Raw genomic sequence first — 20799 nt, forward strand, 5'->3', positions numbered from 1 at the left:
ATTAGTTTTTGATTTATCGTGCAATATTTCAAAAAAATGCGACTGTAGTGCGGAACCCTCGGTGCGCGGGTCTGACTCGCACTTGGCCGGTTTTTTTCCGACTGCGGCGAAGACCAAAGGAGGTTTATGTGTTTGATTATACTTACTAAGCTCTATGTAATAAGCCACATTTCGACACCTCCCACGTAAGTTGTTGTATCCCCAAAACCGCAACTTTTCAGTAGAGCGTTTTAAAGATACAAATTGAAATTAAAGCTTCATTTTTCAATATTTTTTTGTGAAATTCGGTATATGGTTATAATTTACAGTACTTTTAACTATTCTGAAAAATATTTAATAAAAATACTTCAAATTTCTGAGATTTTGTTCATACAACATTTTACGTGGTGTTTTATCTTTGGAAAATGTTGTATGTGATACTTACAACAACTTACAGGGGAAAACAAGGACTGTGTGTCATTGTATGTGTTAATTACAACGGTGTACGTTGCTTAAATTATAAAAATAGTATTGTATATGTGATACTATTCATCATTTTCAACAAATAGAAGTCTTCTGCTGGACATAGGTCTCTTGTAGGGACTTTCAGTCACCACGCTCTTGCGTCTCCTGAATCCAGCGGCTCCCTGAGACTCATTCGATGTCATTTGTATACATAGTGTGGGTCTGCCAACGCTACGCTTTCTGGTGTGAGGTTCAAGTACTTTAGGACCCCAACGTCTATGAGTCCTTTGAATTATGTGCCCCGGCCATTGCCACTTCAGCTTCCTTAACCGTTCATGTCAGGTACTCTGGCTTTTGGACAAATATCCTCATTGCAGATTTGATCACGTAGAGAAACTTCAAGTATAGCTGTCTCCATCACCCACTTAGTGACTCTGAACTTTCTTATGTGTCACATCTCAAATCCATAATATTATGTCATCACTGGCAACATGCGCTGTTCGAAGACTTTAGTTTCCGTACGCTGCCTAGCTGAATCGGACTCGGTGGCTGATCTGTTTCTCGAAATTGGACTTACCTAACTTGGTTGTGTGTCCCAGTTTTACACACTCTTCTATAATTTTAAGCAAAGAGCTCTCAAACACTACTGGGTGGGCCAAAACATAGGTATTAGACATGCTTTTCGTCTTAGTCATGTTCATTTTCAGGCCCACCTGTTATGAAACTTTAATAAGGTCACTGTGCAGTACATCCGGTTTCCCAGTCTCTGCGATAACAACTATGTCATCGAAAAATCGAAGGTGAGTAGCTATTGATGTTAATGTCAAGTTCATTCCAATCCAGAAGCTTAAAGACGTGTTCTAAAGTAGCAGTAAAGAGCTTCGGAGAGTTGCGTCTCCCGTTAAGTGTTACTCTCTGTCACTGCAATTGGATTGGTCTCCTCGTCTGGCCCTGTATGTGGACTGACATGGTGGTGTTTTCGTACAGGTACCTACTTCAGCAATCCGGAATCTCAATAGCGACCTTAATACAGCCCAAATTTCCACTGAATCGAAAGCTTTCTCAAAGTTCACAAACGCTTAGCAAAGTGGCCGATTATAGTCTTCAGTTATATGTATGTATAAAATGTTGCAGCTTCTGAATGTGATCTATGGTGCTTAAGCTATTTGAGAATCAAGCTTGTTCAGGATGCTGAAAGTCGTCGAACCTATAAGACTGACTTACGATAACAACAGCTTGTAGACATGTCTCTAAAGCGAAATGAGTCTATGTTTCTTCTTGAGTAATGTTTAACTTTGTAATTACAGTATGCAATAAACCAAATTAACTTGAATATAAGATTCACTATTAATTTGCACACCAGAAGGTACCTAGTAGAATGTGTAAGGTGACTCAATTAATACAAAAACTGCTTCTGTATGCAAATTCCAGTGAATAAACTATTATTTATTAAGGTGTTATCGCCTTTTTTGAAGAACAGGACCGTTACACTACAAACAAATCATCTTTTAAAATTTTGAAAATAAAATAATAAGAACCACTACGCTCCTGTGCCAAGCTCTTATATTTTGCCAATATTTTTAAGCTCCTGCTCCACTCTATGATATCTTTCTTCTTCTGAGTCGTTCACTCTTGACAGAGTGGTCGTGGCTATGAATTTTTCACTGATGCTCGTGCGATCTCCCTCCAGCGACTTCTGTTGGTGGCATTATGTGCACACGTGGAGACAGGCGTGTTGGTTGCGGAGTGGATTAAGTCTGTCCACCTAGGGGAACGCCCACGTGGCCGTGTACCCTCCACCTGACCTTATACCACGAGGTGTTCGATGGTACCACTCTTCCTCGTAATGTGCCCAAAGAACTTGGTATGGTATCTTTAATCCGGCGTTAAAGTTCCGAAGTTGCGTGTTTGTGTATCAGAGATCTACCGGTAGGCAAATGCATCTGCTCTAGATTGTAGTCACATTTGTTGTCTTTTTTCCATGAGCTTGAGAGTATGGTCATAGAAATTATTTATTATTTTCGGATAGGTCGTAAAGAAAGTCTCAACCACCTGGACAGTCCCTAAGTTATTGGTAAGGTAGGCTCTGAAATAATACAATATTGTGTTGATTTTTGGTTACTTACATGATATCCTAGTGGTATTATAAGCGAGTACTTATTTCACTATCTATCATAGGTTTACATCGTCAACAATCGAAACTTTAGCTTTGTTTTATTGGCGTACAATGTTGTATGTAAGAAAAAAAAATGTCATAGCAACGTAAAATATAGCATGTGATCATACAATAAAATTTTGAGTAACAAATGCCGATGTAAAATGTTGTATGTATTACTTAACACAAAAATCAATATAATTCTGCAACGTAAACGGTTGTATGTCATTATACAACACAGTTTTTTGTATCCTCAACGACGTAAATTGTTGTAAGTAATCTATACAATAGTTTAGCTTGGCATCACTATTAACTTAGTAAAATATGATAATAGAATAAAAAAATGCGTAGACAACCAAGATATATCGGAGACTTGACTCACAAACCTGGTGTTTGAAGTCCGGCGTGATCTGTTGTATGTGTTACATACAAGGCGCAAATGCGTGACTTCGTCCTACGTAAAACGTTGTAAAGGTCGATGTGATGTTTAACGTCGTCATCGTTTGTAAAATACAACATTATACGTCTCATAAGTACCTTAAAAAATAGCATTTTTAGCATTTTTTAAATTTGAATGTGTAAAATAGATAAAAATAGGCATTGTTATGTAAAAAACGCAAAATGCCAATTTTGTGGCTTACAACAACTTACGTGGGAGGTGTCGATTTGATCAGTTGCATAGTCACCAGTGTGCGCCGGCTAGTACCTTCTACCTACCTACCTACTAGAAGAAGTAGTAGATACAACCTGTACGAGTCGAACATAACTTCGGGGACCTTAGAACTGTTTAATGGTTATCGCCAACAGAATCCGTCTCGCCTAATGGCCGTTTAATTCACAGACTTATCGAGGCGTCGTCGTTTATGTACTTATCTAATTAAAGACATGGCAGACATTGTCAACGATTACACCCTCAAGTTATTCTTACGACTTCCTCGACGTCAATACATCGTCTGAAGATGATAATAGTTATATTATCTATATCATCTTCAGTTACCTCCACAGATAAGAGAAGTAAGGGTTGCCTCCGTTCCGTTCCGTCGAAAAATGATTTGAGTTATACCTATAGTACTCTCAAGTAGCGTAGTACTTTACTGCTATAGATATAGTCAAAAACGTTTCAAATCAAATCAAATGAATTCCATAAAGCACGTACTTATATATATATATATATATTATTTGTAAATCATTGGTTTATTCAAAATAGGTAATAAATTACACTTTTTGAAACTCGGTTGTTGCATTTGTAAGATCATTTATTATAGTGGTGATAATTTTTACGCGAACTTAAAAACTAAAGCTACGAGGGTTCCAAACGCGCCCAGGTCTGAGAAGAGCCCACAACAAACTCGGCCGGCTTTCTCTATATATTATGTTTTATAAACGCTACACTTTCATGCTGTTTGTTAAAAGTTAAAACACAATTTATTACAAATCTTTTCGTATCCTGTCACGCAACTCAAACTTGTTGAAGAACGTTCCATAAAGCACGTACTTTACGGTATATTATTTGTAAATGCAAGGAAACGTTTATTTTTACATATCTTCGCAGCATTTCCTCTATGCATAACTGAAATTAATTTTAATAATATGATTACCTACTATTATTCTTCTTAGCACTAGCTTAACTCTTTATGTTGGTTTAGTTAAGTAGGTAGGTAGGTACTTTGTATCTGAAGTTTATCCCGTTTGGTTTCAATTATATTACCTATACTAGCTTATGCTCGCGACTTCGTCCGCGTGGACTACACAAATTTCAAACCCCGTTTTCACCCCCTTAGGGGTTGAATTTTCAAAAATCCTTTCTTAGCGGTTGCCTACGTCACAATAGCTATCTGCATGCCAAATTTCAGCCCGATCCGTCCAGTAGTTTGAGCTGTGCGTTGATAGATCAGTCAGTCAGTCAGTCAGTCAGTCAGTCAGTCAGTCAGTCAGTCACCTTTTCCTTTTATATATTTAGATTAATATATTCTATAGGCCAAAATCTTTAGCGATGTTCCAGCATTCCTCTACCCATTATATTGGACCGTAACCTTACTTATTATGTAGTAAGTACGTCGCACAATAATCATAATAAAATAAGCGCCTATACCTATTTCCAAAAGATAAATCCGTAAGTACTTTATAAATAACTAAGTAATAGGTTACTAATGTCGAATAATTAAAAAAGTTTTTTTAAATGATTTGAACTTTGAAAATCATGAAAAATACTAAACAACATTACCTACGTCATCATCCCTAAACGTTGCATAGCGGTTGATGCTTGGCCGTCTTCTTCCGAATATTACTTAATCAATAAATACATAACAAAAAGAAATCGTTGAAATACTCACTCCCTGTACAACGTTCATTAAGTATCTATCTACCTTTAATCACGATAGGTACATTTTTAGTGTCTTCTATTTGTTGTATTTCTAATAGAGAAACAAACATTTCCTTGCCCAGTGGGTGCATACGAGTACATGGTGCTGTGATGCGAGTGCAGGTGTTTATAATCTCGGCGAGGAATGCAGGGGCAGGTGACAGGACGAGCGTTCTCCGGCGTTAGAGCTCAAATCACGTCTATAAACCGCAGGACTATGACCACCCATAGACTTGGGAACATCTTAGGAAGATATGTTTTTGAATATTAATATTACCATCTATTACTTATAATAATAAAATTATCTTTATAGCAAATCAGTGTGGCTATTGTTGTACACAATCTCTAAACTGAAACCGGTAGGTACCTACTGTAGATTTTGCCCCTTCCTTTTATGATGCTTCCTGCGGAAAAGGATATAATTTTTAAAGCTATCAATTTAGTTAGGTATAGTTTAGACTTTAGAGATCATAGAATTAGGTACAACTTGTAACGCATTAAACCTGCCTCTACATTCCGGGTTGGAAGATGTTTTCTCAACAAAATCAATCAAGCTAGGGATGTTCTGGCTGAAGCCCCAACACCTCTTTATTCGCCGACAAGCATGCATGGAGAGGAGACACCAGGACATGTACTGCTTAAATACAGCGGTGTATCCACTATCTACCCAACGAGAAGCGTACATTGGCTCCCTCAACATTTCCTGAAGTCCTCGCCGACCTGGGTATCCTGGATTCTAGAGTGTGTTTGGCTGGCTGGTGGCTGGAGTGATCCGGCGAGAAGCTGTACCAGTAGCGGTCTCACTTACAACGGACAACGTCTAAATGCGCCAAAGAAACCCAGGACAAAGAAGATGAAGCCCGCGGACTCTAGCATTACTATAATATTGAATGTTTTTTCTTAGCACCATATCTAAGTCTATGGCAGTGTAATAGCGTAATTCTAGACTACTGCATATATATTACGGTATGGTAAGTAGGTAGTAACAGGATTAAAAAGTGTCGCGACAGGTGGCCAGCGGGCCGGGCGGTGTTAGAAAATCGTTAGAACAGAGATAGACGTTCGCTTCCTTCAGCTTGCCTTGCTTGTAATTTATACAGACTTGTTTCTAAAGGGGAAAAATGTACCTACCTATACAACATTTAAATCACTTTAATTAAACGTGATATTTTTATCTCTACACGGATGTGGTTTTTTTTCAACTATCTTCTATTTTCTATCTACATATACTTATAAAAGGAATGACTGATTGACTGATTTATCAACGCACAGCTCAAACTACGGGACGGATCGGGCTGAAATTTGGCATTCCGCTAAGAAAGGATTTTTGAAAATTCAACCCCTAAAGGCGTGAAATAGGGGTTTGAAATTTGTGTTGTCCACGCGGACGAAGTCGCGAGCATAAGCTAATTTTTCATATGATTAGAAGTTGTTTTATAGTAAGTATTCTTGTTTTGTATCTATTCTATCGTTTTGTACTATATTTTAGTAAGTACATTCCGGGTAATAGAGATCCTGTTTTCTGTGGCTAGGTACCTAGATATTACAAAGGTATGACTTTGAAACCTTGTTGAGTCTATATACGACTGCAATGATTTCTCTAGTCTGCCTTTTGTCTATTGCCATACACTAACTATTGAAATAGTTATGCAGATAGCCATAGTTTTTTTAGCAGATTGAAATTTTATACTGATAGGAGCGTGAATTAATGATTATTTTATGAAAACTAACAATGGCTTTTATATACATCGGCTGTGATTTCTGTTACTATATGTCAATAGATAAATGAGTCTTGTATTCTATGTGGGCGCCTTGCACCTGCCAGTTCTTACGCAGGGCTGCGCTCTGAAGGAAACCCATTTTCTCCTTCTAGTTGGTCATCTATTTATATAAAAGGAAAAGGTGACTGACTGACTGACTGACTGACTGTCTGACTGACAGACCTATCAACGCACAGTTCAAACTTCTGGACGGATCACGCTGAAATTCGGCATGCAAATAGCTATTATAACGTAGGCGTCCGCTAAGAAAGAATTTTTCAAAATTCAACCCCTGAAGTTTGTATGAAACTGTCAGTTTTGAAGTGTCTATAAAGAAGTTTTGTAGTTAATATTTTTGCAATTAGCAGTATTACATATTTTATTAAGCTCATATGTTAAAATCTCATAGTTAAAGATCAACCCTAAGGGTGTAAAATAGGGGTTTAAAATTTGTGTAGTTCACGCGGACGAAGTCGCGGGTATAAGCTAGTGGAAATAATATAGGTACCGACTACGAAACACGAAACTATGATTATGGAAAATTAATAAAAACTGTTACCAAATCTTTATAGCTATTTACATTACTTAATAGTTAACAATCTAATATCTACCAGTCTACCTACCAACTCTTACAAGATTCCAATTAGATAACTGTGTTAGTATAGGTTAATTTGAAGAGAGGAGAATAAAAGATCGATGTGGTACCATAAGTAGAAAAATATCCACACCGAATCAAAAACCTTCTTTTTTCAAAGTTGATTAAAAATAAAAATAAATCTCGAAAATAATATTTTTCTAAGTATTACGTAATATCTACTTCTGTAATGAGTAACTAGAAATACTAGGTATTCGACTTCAATAAAAAAAACTAAATCGCAAATTACTACACGAATAAAATCTTGAGCTTTTCGTAGCACAGCAACCCTAGAGGCACAATAATTACAGAATAGTCTCTCTAACACGATTCTAATAGGAAACGCATAATGGCTGCCCCGCGGCCGCCACCTGCTGCACTTCTCCAATCACAATCTAACACTAACCACCGCATGTGGCATGACCGTACAAAATACAAATAGATATGTCGGCAGTTCATTGTGAAAGATCTAGGCATATCAAATTCACTCGTATACCTACCTAAGTACCTAATCATCGTTACTAACAAATTATCAACCAAATTGCTCAGAAGGGAGGACTACAGGACTTCCGGAAGAGAGGACAAAAAGAACTATGATAGTACGCACAAAATACAAAATAGTATGTGTTTAGTTGTGTATATATGAGACTAGCCGTCTGCCCGAGAGGATTTCCCATCGGCAATATATGTCAGGAACTATTTGGCTTTACTGAAATACGTTTCTTATCAGGGGCTAAGTCAGCGATGACTTCAGCAACGCTGATTCAACACAACTGACTTTCATTTAAAAACACAAGCCCAAATAAATATTAAATTCCACATTAAGAACTTCAAAAACGATTTATTTATAAAAATACTTATTCTAAACCGGACTGGACATTACAGATTAATTAGGACGTACGAGTTAGACGGGCGTTGACATCAATCAGTACAAAATAAAAATCCTGCATATATGGAGCAAAAAATCTAGCCATCCGCAATCAACTCAACCAGTCATCAGTCAGCTTACGGCTAGTACAGGAAGTCTATGTCACGGCGTAAAAACTGCATGAATATTAGCAGGCCAGCCGTAAACTAGACCGGACTCATTAGACGTAGAAATGGAATATGAACATTGAACACCTGCCGCAGGAAAATGACGATTTTCTAAAACAGCATGGGCAAGGCCAATTTACAACGACTGTAGTAGATAACGATTTACGATACGATATCTACTCGAGTCGTAGTCGTAGTATTTATTTATTTATTTATTTATTTATTTATTTATTTATTTATTTATTTGCATAGTCGTAGTCGTAGTATAAACACTTTGCTTCGGTTTTAACACACAAATACCCACGAAAAGAGTATAATATATTTTCAGGTTGTATGTGTGTGAGTTTTACCATACTTAACTTTTAAAGGCCTGGACAGATTTGAATGTTTGGGGGTGTCGTTAGAATTCTTACAACATCCCTAATGTCACTAGCTAGGTATATTTTTTTGAAAAATATCAATATGGCGGCTGTATGGCACCATTTTCAAATGTGAAAAAAATCTTTTCAGTTTGTTTTCTAGGGACAGTCGTGTTTTTTATTTTTTCTAGATTATGACTTGTTCTCGAACTATATATAAGATTTTAACAGTTTCAATAATAGATAATTAGCGTTGTATGTTTGCTCCATTCACGCCGGCTCCACACGTTGGCCCCAACGCTGGATCCAACACTGTTGGCCTAACGTGTGAATCGGGAAATTAGTATTGGCCACAACGTTGGGGCCAGCGTTGGGGCAAAACGTGTGGAGCCGGCGTCATACTTCAGTCTAAGTATATCACTGGATAAACACTGGAAAAGCACAAAATCAATAGTAGAGCTTTTCGACAATACATTACATCCAGTCATTGGCGTGTGGTGTGTGAATAGCCAAACAATTTCGTATATTCTACAAGTAATAAGTTGTTTGTATATGTATAATAATCCTATCTAAAGTACCATCATCATCATCATCATGATCAACTCATCGCTGGCTCACTACAAAGAACGGGTCACCTCTCAGAGTGAAAAGGGTTGTGGCCACAGCCTATCACACTGGTCAAGTGCGGATAGGCAGACTTCACACACCTTTGAGAGCATTATGGAGAACTCTCAGGTGTGGAGGTTACCTCACAATGTTTTCCTTCGCCATTAAAACGAGATATTAAATTACTCGCACATAACTCTGAAAAGTTAGAGGTGCGTGCCCGGGATCGAACCCCCGACCTCCAATTAGGAGGCGGACGTCCTAGCCACTGGGCTATCACAGCTACCTGCTCTAGTTTATCTAAAGTAGGTATATTACATTTGCTTTAATATTGGTGGAGATAAGGATTTTGGATTTTGTTAGCCAACAAAATATACACAAGAAAATTCTTAGAAACGTCTTTCTAAAATTATACGGCTCTGCAATTATAACCTTTCTCAGAAATTTGCCGCTTAATTTACATAATTATCTAAAAATCTTATAATGTTGTTCGTGTTACAAATATTATTACCATAGTCATGAATTAAAAACAACTTATTCACAATTAAAGCAAGTTAATAATATCATTAGTGGAACTGAGTGGTCAAAAACCTTAATTTTCGTGTACGAACATGGATATATAGGTAAGTAGGTAGGTACAATATATTTACTCTAGTTTATCTTTTTAACGCACACGGGGTGTTCGGAATTTTGTCTGGTTAAGTTTACAAAAATATGGATACATAGGAGATGTAGCTTAAGAAATACAAGTTGTTCTACATGAAATAAATAAATTTTGATTTTGGAACTGACCGAGATGCAAAAGCCATTGGATCGCAAAACTGGAGGACATAATATTATTATTCACAAAATAGATAATGTACAGGCGAAGCTCTTTCATATGATACCCCACTTGATACAGCTATCTTACTTCGAAAATTTAAAACACTAGTTTATGACCAGAATTAATTTTTTTTTGTGTGATGTAACCACAAATACACGGTTTTCAGATTTTTCCCCGAATGTCTGCTATAAGGTAGGTAGGTACCTACCTGCCAAATTCTGATTCTAGGTCAACGGGAAGTACCCTGTAGGTTTCTTGACAGACCGACAGACAGACAGACAATAAAACTGATCCTATAAGGGTTCCGTTTTTCCTTTTGAGGTACAAAACCCTAAATATCTTCATTTTTCAGCGTGTTTCTCAAAAAAAAACTTTTTTTCAGAACACGCTGTATAAAGTTAAGACGGGCCGGGCCACCTGTGCACACTGCGCGGTTCTCACCACGCCCCCGCGTCGTGTCAATATTGACGCTGATTAAATCAATCCACTATCTCCCAAACCTGTTGCAGAGGAAGTGCACCTACGCTTGTTCGTGTTAAATTCCTATATTGAGTAATGTCAAAACTCAGTGAAACACGCCATTTTACTTTGGATCATCCACCTGAATGCCTACCAAGTGATTTGAGTCGTGGGCCGTGGTTCTAATTGACGAGGCGACGAAGATTATGATAAGGTTTATAGAGATTAATTTTATTACTGTCATCATGGTAATAATTTAAATACCTATTAGATCACTGATTACGCAAATACGGGAGTAGGTACCTAGATAGTGATGATTGAATTTATTTGGGGAGGATGGGGTTTATCAGGGCCTTAGCCGAATCCTTTCATGAGAATAAGTTTTGCTTGACTTGACCGGGTATACCTACCTACCTACCCTGGTTCCTACAGCATTTTAAAAAAAACCTAAATCCATGCGAAGTTGCGGGCATCAACTAATATAAACAAAAGCACCAGCGAAATTTTTAATAGATTTACAAAAAAAATGGTCAAAAATTCATGTTTACTTTGATGCAAGCTCGGTTGCATTTCCTCAATCAAATAAATAAAAATTATAGGTAGCGTTAATCGGTGTTGGCGCCGTTAATAAATTCCTATACCTATTTGAGGGAAATTTGAATAACTGGTTCCGTCATCGTTTCGTTAAAAACGTGCCTACCTATATACTTTCATAAATAATAGGTAGGCAGCAATATAGGTATCTATATTTATCTAAACCTAATCTGGTTACATTTATCTCAACTTAACTGCAGTCGAATTCAATCCTAGCACAGACGTGATCCTTATTTGTATGAAAAGAGACATTAAATCAGTTACAGTAGGTACGCGGCAGAAAGTTCAGTATGGCCTTTAGAATGATATTTCGGCTTTGTAGAGCGTTGTCTCTGTCACTCATACCTGTGACGTTTTATCGGTCGCAACGACAGAAACAATACTCAACAAAACAGCTATCTCCTTCTAAAGCTCGATGTACATTATTTTCTGCCGCGTACCTACTGTTTAGTCAAAGAAAAACCATAAACTATACATACATTATATGTATAATAAAAGATCAAATCGAGATTTGAGCCATAGAAGATTGCTGTGCCAGAGATATTATGATTTCATTTTGCTCATGGAGAGGGTCTTTACCAACGTCTCTAATATTTTCTCTCTACCCTATAGGTATGTAGTTGTAGGTACCTAGCAAGCAGTGGCGTGCAGGTCATAGAAGCATAAATGCACTGCTTACCCCAGTTGTAATCGTTCAATGCATAATATTATGTTATTTATGACCTGCCAGTAAACAGGTTCCTACCTAACTAATGCCTACCCTGGCTTCAAACACAGTGCACGCCACTGCTAGCAAGGTATCTCAAGAAATATTTATCAAAAGATATTATAATTTTATTTATCAGGGATGACTATCAGATATTATTATGGAAACGTTCAAGATTTGCAATAATTGACTATAATTACAGACTGAGGAATATGCATACCTAATACCACACGAGTAGATATCACTAATACTTACGTCGCACTCTATATTTTTAGCTCATTCCAATACAAAAACGTGTTCTAGCACGCGCTAAGTGATGATAATGATGGTACAAAATGACTCTCGATTATTACGAACCCTCTGTTAGTTAAATGTTAATGTATTTTTTGCTGTCCCTTCAACGTAGCGTTCGTTTTTGTAACACATAATATCACACATTATGTAGTTAATACAAAATATGAGAATCAAGTAGGTAGGGTACATAGGTAATCGCATTAATAGGTAACCTAATGCAGTATGCAAATTAACAGATGAATAATGATTACCCAGATGATTTTAAATCATTTATAAACAGACACCAACCTAAATATCTCATTTTTTTATTCAGATACAAGTTAGCCCTTGACTGCTATCTCACCTGGTGGTAAGTGATGATGCTGTCTAAGATGGAAGCGGGCTAACCTGGAAGGGGGTATGATTTTTATTAAACCCACACCCCTTTGGTTTCTATACGGCATCGTACCGAAACGCTAAATCGCTTGGCGGCACGGCTTTGCCGTGGTAACTATGCCATGGCCGAAGTCTCCCACCAGACCAGACCAGATATTTAGAAATTTTAAAATTCCAAACCCCTGCCGGGAATCGCACCTGGGACCTCCCACTAATAAGGCAACAGAGTTTACCACTGCGCCAGGGAAGTTAATTAAGTAACACCTGACCTAAACTAGAATTCGAATGACTACCAGCTATAGGATTTCATTAAGCGTAGGTCTAACTAAAGTCTTTGTACCTTTACCTTATTTTTCTCGGTATCACTCATCATAATCACCATCATCAGAATGAGGAGTTAGGTCCATCACGCTGGTCAAATACCTACGTATTGGCCGATTTCACATACCTTTGAAAACATTATGAAGAACTCTCAGGCGTGCAGGTTTTCATTCACAGTTACAGCGGCTTAAAAAAACTCCGAAAAATTAGAGGTAAGTATGTTCTAGAGATCTAACACCGGAACTCCCGAGTAGGATACCGCCGCGCTGGCCAAAGTCTAGTCGCCAGGCGGTTTCCGCTTAGTTTTTTTAATAAGTAGGTACCTAGTAGTTTAGAAATTTTATCCATACCAATATTATAAATGCGAAAGTGTGTCTGTCTGTCTGTTTGCTAGCTTTTCACGACCCAACAGTTTAAACGCTTTTGATGAAATTCGGTACAGAGTCAGCTTACATCCCGGGGAAGGACATAGGCTACTTTTTATCCCGGAAAATCAAAGTTAGATTTAAAAAACAAAATCCACGCGGACGAAGTCGCGGGCATCAGCTAGTGTTACACACATTTGTTCATCTTAATCTGATAAACAAAGTTAGTAACTTTATTTGCTCAACATAAGACGCTATAACCTCCTCGGGGGCGATCGGAGCACGATCTCAAACAAATAGTGATCACTGCAAATAAAGGCTAAGGGGAAATACCATTATGAGTGTTGTATTTACTTGGTATCACAAATAATGGGAAGAATGACGCTATCGCAAATATTTTGAAGTAGGTACCAACGATTAACTACGAATATATATATATATATATATATCTACGAATAGGTAGGTCTAGGTATGTCTCTCATCATTTGATTAAATTATTTATTCTTCTTAAAACTAGTGATACGAAGCAAATAGTAACAAGATATCCTGTAAGAACCCGGGGAAAAACCGGCCAAGTGCGAGTCAGACTCGCGCACTGAGGGTTCCGTATTACAGTCGTATTTTTTCGACATTTTGCACGATAAATCAAAAATTATTATGCATAAAAATATGAAATGAAAATCTGTTTCAGAATGTACAGGTAAATCCCTTTGATATGATACCCCACTTGGTACCTACTGTTATCTTACTTGGAAAATTGAAAATATCTACTAATTAGATACTTGTTCATGAACACATTATAATTTATTTATTTTGTGATGTAACCACAAATTCACGGTTTTTGGATTTATTTTTTTACTTGTGCTATAAGTCCTACCTACCTGCCAAACTTCATTATTCTAGGTCAACGGGAAGTACCCTATAGGTTTTCTTGACAGACACGACAGACAGACAGACAACGAAGTGAAGATCCTATAAGGGTTCCTTTTTTTCTTTTTAGGTACGGAACCCCAAAAATAGCGTAGATCATCCCTAGAAAGAGTAGCCTTCCACAACTACAAATATACCAGTAGGTAACGAGTTGATACAATGGAGTACCGAGAAGTCAATAAGCATGCACCTACATAACATAAGATGTTCTTATCAAACAAATACTTGTCTAAGACAAGTTTACATCATAATAAAATATTATTACCATATCTGCATGCTGTTATTTATCGAACAATTAAGACTATACTAATAAGACGTTGTTTATTTTCCCGAATGTAGTGTCAAATTGATAGCTGCAACAGACAGAGCAGCTTGTTTCTTAGAAACCACCCCACATCCATCCAAATTACATCGTCCTCGGCAATTAACGGAACAAACGGACCGATTAAATTTTTTGCATCACTTCCCTAGAGCGATTTAAAAACTATATCGGACGAATTGGCATCGTTCGCCAAAAAATCTAAACGGGCATTAAAATCGAAACGGATGAAAGAGCCAGCTCACACATGTTACAAAAGTATTATGCGCTTATTTTTTTGCTTTTATTGATTACTAGATGACGCCCGTAACTTCGTCCGCGCACCTCGTCCGCGTCTAAGATTTAGGTTTTTTAATCCTATGGGAATTCTTTAATTTTTCAGGACCAAAAGCAGCCCATCCATCCCCGGGATACAAGCGTATCTGTACCTCATAAAAACGATTAAACGGATGGGCTGTGTGCAGACAGACAGACACACTTTTACATTTACTTCTTTACTTGTGCTGTAAGACCTACCTATCTGCCAAACATGATTCTAGGTCAACGTGAAGTACCCTACAGGTTTTCTTGACAGACACGTCAGACAGACAGACAGACAGACGGACAGACAGACAGCCAACGAAGTGATCCTATAAGGGTTTCTTTTTTCCTTTTGAGGTGCGGAACCCTAAAAAGCACGTCAATGATTGTGACGTCACGTACCAGTATTTCATAGAAGCTCGTATACTAAGCGCGCGTTTTGACGATTGCTAATAAGTTACTGATTTGACTAGTCAAGTACCGGATTCAAAAGTTGCGGGTGTGCGGTGCCTCCATAACGCTCACCTAACAACCGGAGATTTTTTAATAATTGGCAACAGCTGCAGCGGCAGGATAGATCAGGTGTTTTTTGCCAATTCTATATGGACATATCCATAATGGCTTGTTGTGAAATCAATGACGCTAAATTACAGTTTCGAAAGTCGTTAGTCGACAGTGCTCTTATTAGTTTGCCGACGTTTACAATAAAATGCAATAAAATCGGAATGATGGTCAATTGGTCATGATTTTAAGTGTGATCCGGCCCGTTTAGTTTAACAGACCCGGATTGTGGTATTTCAATAGGTATCTAATTCTCGTACGATATCTTATCTTTTCGTTGGACGATTTTAGATATTCTTATATGCTGTTGATAATTCATAAGAACTTTTTTTGTGTAACCTATAATAATAGATATTATTTTAATGGTTGGTAGTTTTTTCTGTTCCGTGGTTGGTAGGTACTAGGTAGTTGACAATTACCTTAATAAGTTTCCATAGGATCACAGAGAATTCAATGGTTTGTGCATAGGATTTCAATAAAGCGAACAAAAATCCAAAATTATGTGCCTACATAATATTAATACGATCAGTCTGAAATTAGGTAGGTACCTAGTTATCTATAATTAAAATTGAAAAAAGCTGAAAAGTAGCTACGAACTTGTATCTGAGTTTATTGTTTCTGATTGTTTTAGTTAAATTCACAGACCACAGTCCGTTACCTTATCAATAAATACAATTGACAGTTTTCGATTCAAGATAACTGTTACCCACACCAGATTACTTCAGGTTATCAGGAATGGGTGTGTATTTTAACCCTGTGTCATTGAGGAGTGTGACAACCCAGGCGTCTTCAGGCAGCTGACCCGATCGCAGCAGCTTCACGGCTGCAGCCACGTTGGCACCGCTCGTGTAGCCCACAAATAATCCTTCCTTCTCACCGATAAGTTTCTTATACTCTACCGCTTCCTCGTCAGTAACACTAAGAGTTCCATCCATGTGGTCATAGTTAAATAAATCAGGCACTAACCCGTATCCCGAACCTTGTAATAAATGTAAAGGCTTAGTAATCGGATCACCTTTGATAGGCTCCGATCCAGCCGGTTCCACGACGTAACACAATACTTCTGGATTTACTTCCTTCAAAAATTTTGAAGTGCCAGCAAACGTACCTGCGGTACCCACTGTATTTACAAAAGCATCGACTCGATGCCCAGTCTGTCTCCAAATTTCAGGTCCGGTGCTACAATAATGTGAACCCAAATTCATTTTGTTGCAGAACTGATTCACATAGTACGCTCCCGTCTTCTCTTTTATTCTTAAAGCTTCTTCTTCTGCTGCTTGTGCATCTGCTAAGGTCACATTACCATAGCTACCTTCCACCTGAGGTACCCTGACGCACGTCGCACCGAGCGCTTCCATATGTATCGCTCTTTGCACACTGTTACCTTTCGGCATTGCTAGGGTTAAGGGGTGCCCTAGAACTGCACACACCACTGCTAGACCACATCCCTGATTTCCTGACGTAACTTCTACGACTGGATGTCCTGGTTTCAGTTCCCCGTTCTTACGCGCGGTATTTATCATGTGTATCGATGACCGATCCTTGACTGACGCTCCAGGGTTCATGAACTCACATTTGGCTAGAATACGTCCAGGTCCAGGCCATAATCTATCAAAAGCAACCAAAGGTGTATTTCCAATGAGGTCTAATGCGGATGAGCATATTTCAGTCTTTGTTTCGCTGGTCTGTGCCATGTTGTGGCGAATTTTCCGTAATCACTAATTGTATCGTAACTTGTAATTAATACTAAAGTGATATAAAGCGCGTTTGATCCTTTTATGCACTCGACATACCTTCCTATCTCCAATCACAATCAGCAGAACTAGAAACAATCACGATTGTGTCAAGTTCTGCTGATTGTGATTGGAGTGCATGAACATGCACATTCGAGAAAATTGTACTGGGAGGTCTAATACGTTAAGCAAACAAGGATGTCAATATTGCAGAAAGATAAGAATTGTTTTCCATAGACTATAATATAATCACATTATCGGACGTGATCGGAATTTTGCGACCAAGTACGAAGTCAAACTTGTTATCAACGTTAAAAGATAGGCGACAGTATCTGTTTGATAATAACCCCTAGGTAGGAAGTAGGTCTGTGAGCTAGTAACAAAATACAGAAATTTTATTGGAGTTTGAAGATCGTTTATCCACTTACAACTATAAATAGCTAGAAGCCAAGAAACTTATATAAAAAGCTTATGTCGCTGGTAAGGGGACAGTTCTAGAGACCGAATATAGGGCAAACGATATTGAATAGTACGTGACAGGTCGAGGTGACAATCGAGGTGGGGACGCCCCGCACACCCGAACAGCCCCGCGGTAACCCGGTGCGGGATAGCGCTGGTGATGCGCGGGTGTGCGCATCACCAGCGCTATCCCGAATCACAGAATCAATGGGTAATTTTTTGAAGAATTCTCGGGCATGCAAGTTTCTTCATGATGTTTTCCTTCATCGTTCAAAGAAGTGATGAAGAACAAACTCTGCAAAAGAAGACACGGGCACATCTCGAACCATTAGATTAGACTATCACCAGTAAATTATCTCTGATCACCAGTCACCACTTTGTATGCTATAAATATTAAAGAGGTTGGAATGCGTGTGTCAATTTGTTTAAATTGACCAGCGCGGTAGACTTGATTAATAATAATTTGTTCCTCAGTTTTTGGAAATCACTTCGTCTATATGCCCTGACATCACTTAAGTACTTAATTATTTTAATAGGTTAAAAAACAAAAATAATGTACATACTTAGATAATTATTATGTAGTCCTATTAGATTACACTCAACCAGATACAGATATCCCAAAGGCAAACTATGCACGTGCCTAGGGGCGTGACTCCACGACGAGTTACTAACTACTTACTATAGTTACGCAAGTAGATAACTTATTAATTATAATAATTATTATTATAAGTAGTAGTTTGTAGTTTGTACGGCAGTAAAATCATTATGGTACACAGAATAACGTAAAACACTACCACCGTAATAAAAAAAAATTATGAATTTAAAACACAAGTTTATCAATGTTTGTTGTAATAATTAAGAACCACTTCCTTTTTGGAAGTCCGTTAAAAAGTAAAAACATTTTGATAATCCTAGTATCTACTTAAATAATGAGTAAAAATAGGTATACCTATAATATTGTCATTATCACACAGTTTGTATTAACATTAATAATATCTATGTATTTATTAATGAGCATCAATAATATTATTGTACTTGTATACAAATAAGCAATTAAATAATTAGTAATTAGATATTAAAAAATACTTTTATTTTTGTCGAAATTATGTGAGTTCTTCGGGAACGGGTGTATACTTCAGGCCACTGTCATAGAGGACGGTAACGACCCAGGCGTCTTCAGGCAACTTGCCCGACTTCAGAAGTTTGACGGCGGCCGCCACGTTCGCACCACTGGTATAGCCCACGTACAGACCTTCCTTCTCCCCAACAAGCTTCTTATAGTATGTGGATTCTTCATCAGTAACACTGACAGTTCCATCCATGTTATCGAACTCAAACAAATTAGGAACACATCCATATCCAGAACCCTGTAGTAAATGCAGAGGTTTCGTTATCGGCTTACCCTGAATGGGCTCCGAGCCTTCTGGTTCGACAACATAGCACAACGTTTTAGGACTTTTTTCCTTCAAGAATTTCGACGTTCCCGCAAAAGTGCCCGCTGTGCCCACTGTAGTCACAAAAGCGTCAACGCGATGCCCAGTTTGCCGCCAAATCTCCGGCCCAGTGTTAAAATAATGTGAAGCGGAATTCATTTCATTGTTGAATTGGTTCACGTAAAAGGCACCCCTCTCTGCGACCAGCCGTAAGCCTTCCGCTTCCGCTGCCTTCACGTCCGCCAAGGTCACATTCCCGTACGTACCTTCAACTTGTGGGACCCTGACACAGTCAGCGCCGAGCGCTTCCATATGTATCGCTCTTTGTACACTGTTGCCCTTGGACATGGTGAGAGTGGCGTGGTGTCCGAGCACGGCGCAAACGACTGCAATGCCGCATCCCTGATTCCCAGACGTAACTTCCAAGACCGGCCCGCCCGGTTGCAATTCTCCAGTTTTGCGAGCGTTTTGTATCATATAAAGCGATGACCGGTCTTTGATTGATGCTCCGGGATTCATGAACTCACATTTAGCTAGGATACGTCCGGGCCCCGTCCATAATCTGTCGAGAGCGAGGAGAGGTGTGTTTCCGATGAGTTCCAAAGCGGATGATAAGATTTCGTTCTTCACTTCGCCCGTCTGAGCCATGTTGTCACGAGTTATTATAAAAGCGTCGAATTCAATACTAAAGCGAGTCGACGTACGTATGTCTTTTAAACCATTACAATTCAAGGCGGTGTGGAATAAAGCACACGGACGAGCGGATTGGGCCGAGTGCAAGATTTAAAATGTTACGTAAATATACTATCATCATTAGGTACCTACATATAAAAAACATAAGATGATATGTAATATTGCTGATAGGAATGTAGGTACTTCGCATTGGTTATTGGTATTCGTAGAATCAGTAAGATAACAAAAAACCGGCCAAGTGCGAGTCGGGCTCGCTCTTTTAGGGTGCCGTACATAATTATGAACAATATAATTATTATTTTAAGTGTATCAAATATTTCATTTCCGAGTTAGACAGAGTGAAGAAAACCCCCAAAAATGTTCTTTAGTTTTGGTCACAGCTTACAAACTACTTTATGAATTGTTGTTTTCAGTACCTAGTTATTGTTTAAATACAGTATAATATTATAATATGTAGGTAGGTACATAATAAACTGACCTCTGTCTGTGATGGCCCCCCATTGCTTTATTTTTAAAAATAAAGAAGAATAAAAAAACTTGTATTTAACTAGATGATGTCTGCGACTACGTCCGCGTGAATTTAGGTTTTTAAAAATCACGTGGGCACTCTTTGATTTTCTGGCATAAACAGTAGCCTGTGTCTTTCCCCGGGGTGTAAGCTAATTAGCTAACTATGTACCAAACATCAAAATCGGCCGAAGCTAGCAGACAGTCAGACAGACACACTTTCTCATTTATAACATTAGTATGGAAGTAAGGATTTTGTACTCTACTCTATGAGCGCTAGACATAAGAAAAATTAAAAATAGGCATATCTACCTATCTACGCAGAAATCTCGAAACTAGTCTCACATGACTACACGAATAGAACAGATATGCCCTTGAAAAGTTTAAACTTTCCTCCGAATCCGATATACCTACCTACCTAGTCAATTTCAACAAAGCCGTTTTATCAAGCATTTCGGTGGCCTTTTTATTATTACGATTTTTTATGATTTAATAAACTAATTATCTATTTCGGAAACACAAATCTTTAATTTTTTTGTGATGGAACCATAAATTCACGGTTTTCGGATTTT

At 38.1% G+C, this 20799-nt stretch overlaps 2 protein-coding genes across 2 annotated transcripts; both read right to left on the reverse strand.

Moving 5' to 3' along the window:
* Positions 1-15973: 15973 nt before the first annotated feature.
* Positions 15974-17192, reverse strand: LOC117988465 (cysteine synthase-like). Its single transcript, XM_034975616.2, has one exon. The coding sequence runs from the start codon at positions 17094-17096 to the stop codon at positions 16119-16121; it is 978 nt and encodes a 325-aa protein (XP_034831507.1). The 5' UTR covers positions 17097-17192; the 3' UTR covers positions 15974-16118.
* Positions 17193-18667: 1475 nt separating this feature from the next.
* LOC117988464 (cysteine synthase-like) lies at positions 18668-19810 on the reverse strand. Its single transcript, XM_034975615.2, has one exon. The coding sequence runs from the start codon at positions 19673-19675 to the stop codon at positions 18698-18700; it is 978 nt and encodes a 325-aa protein (XP_034831506.1). The 5' UTR covers positions 19676-19810; the 3' UTR covers positions 18668-18697.
* Positions 19811-20799: the final 989 nt, after the last annotated feature.

The sequence above is a fragment of the Maniola hyperantus genome, chromosome 14 (genome assembly GCF_902806685.2).
Source record: "Maniola hyperantus chromosome 14, iAphHyp1.2, whole genome shotgun sequence".
Classification (NCBI taxonomy): Eukaryota; Metazoa; Arthropoda; class Insecta; order Lepidoptera; family Nymphalidae; genus Maniola; species Maniola hyperantus.

Coding starts and splice junctions, on each gene's coding strand:
- LOC117988465 (XM_034975616.2), bottom strand. CDS start 17,096: ATGGCACAGACCAGCGAAACAAAGACTGAAATATGCTCATCCGCATTA.
- LOC117988464 (XM_034975615.2), bottom strand. CDS start 19,675: ATGGCTCAGACGGGCGAAGTGAAGAACGAAATCTTATCATCCGCTTTG.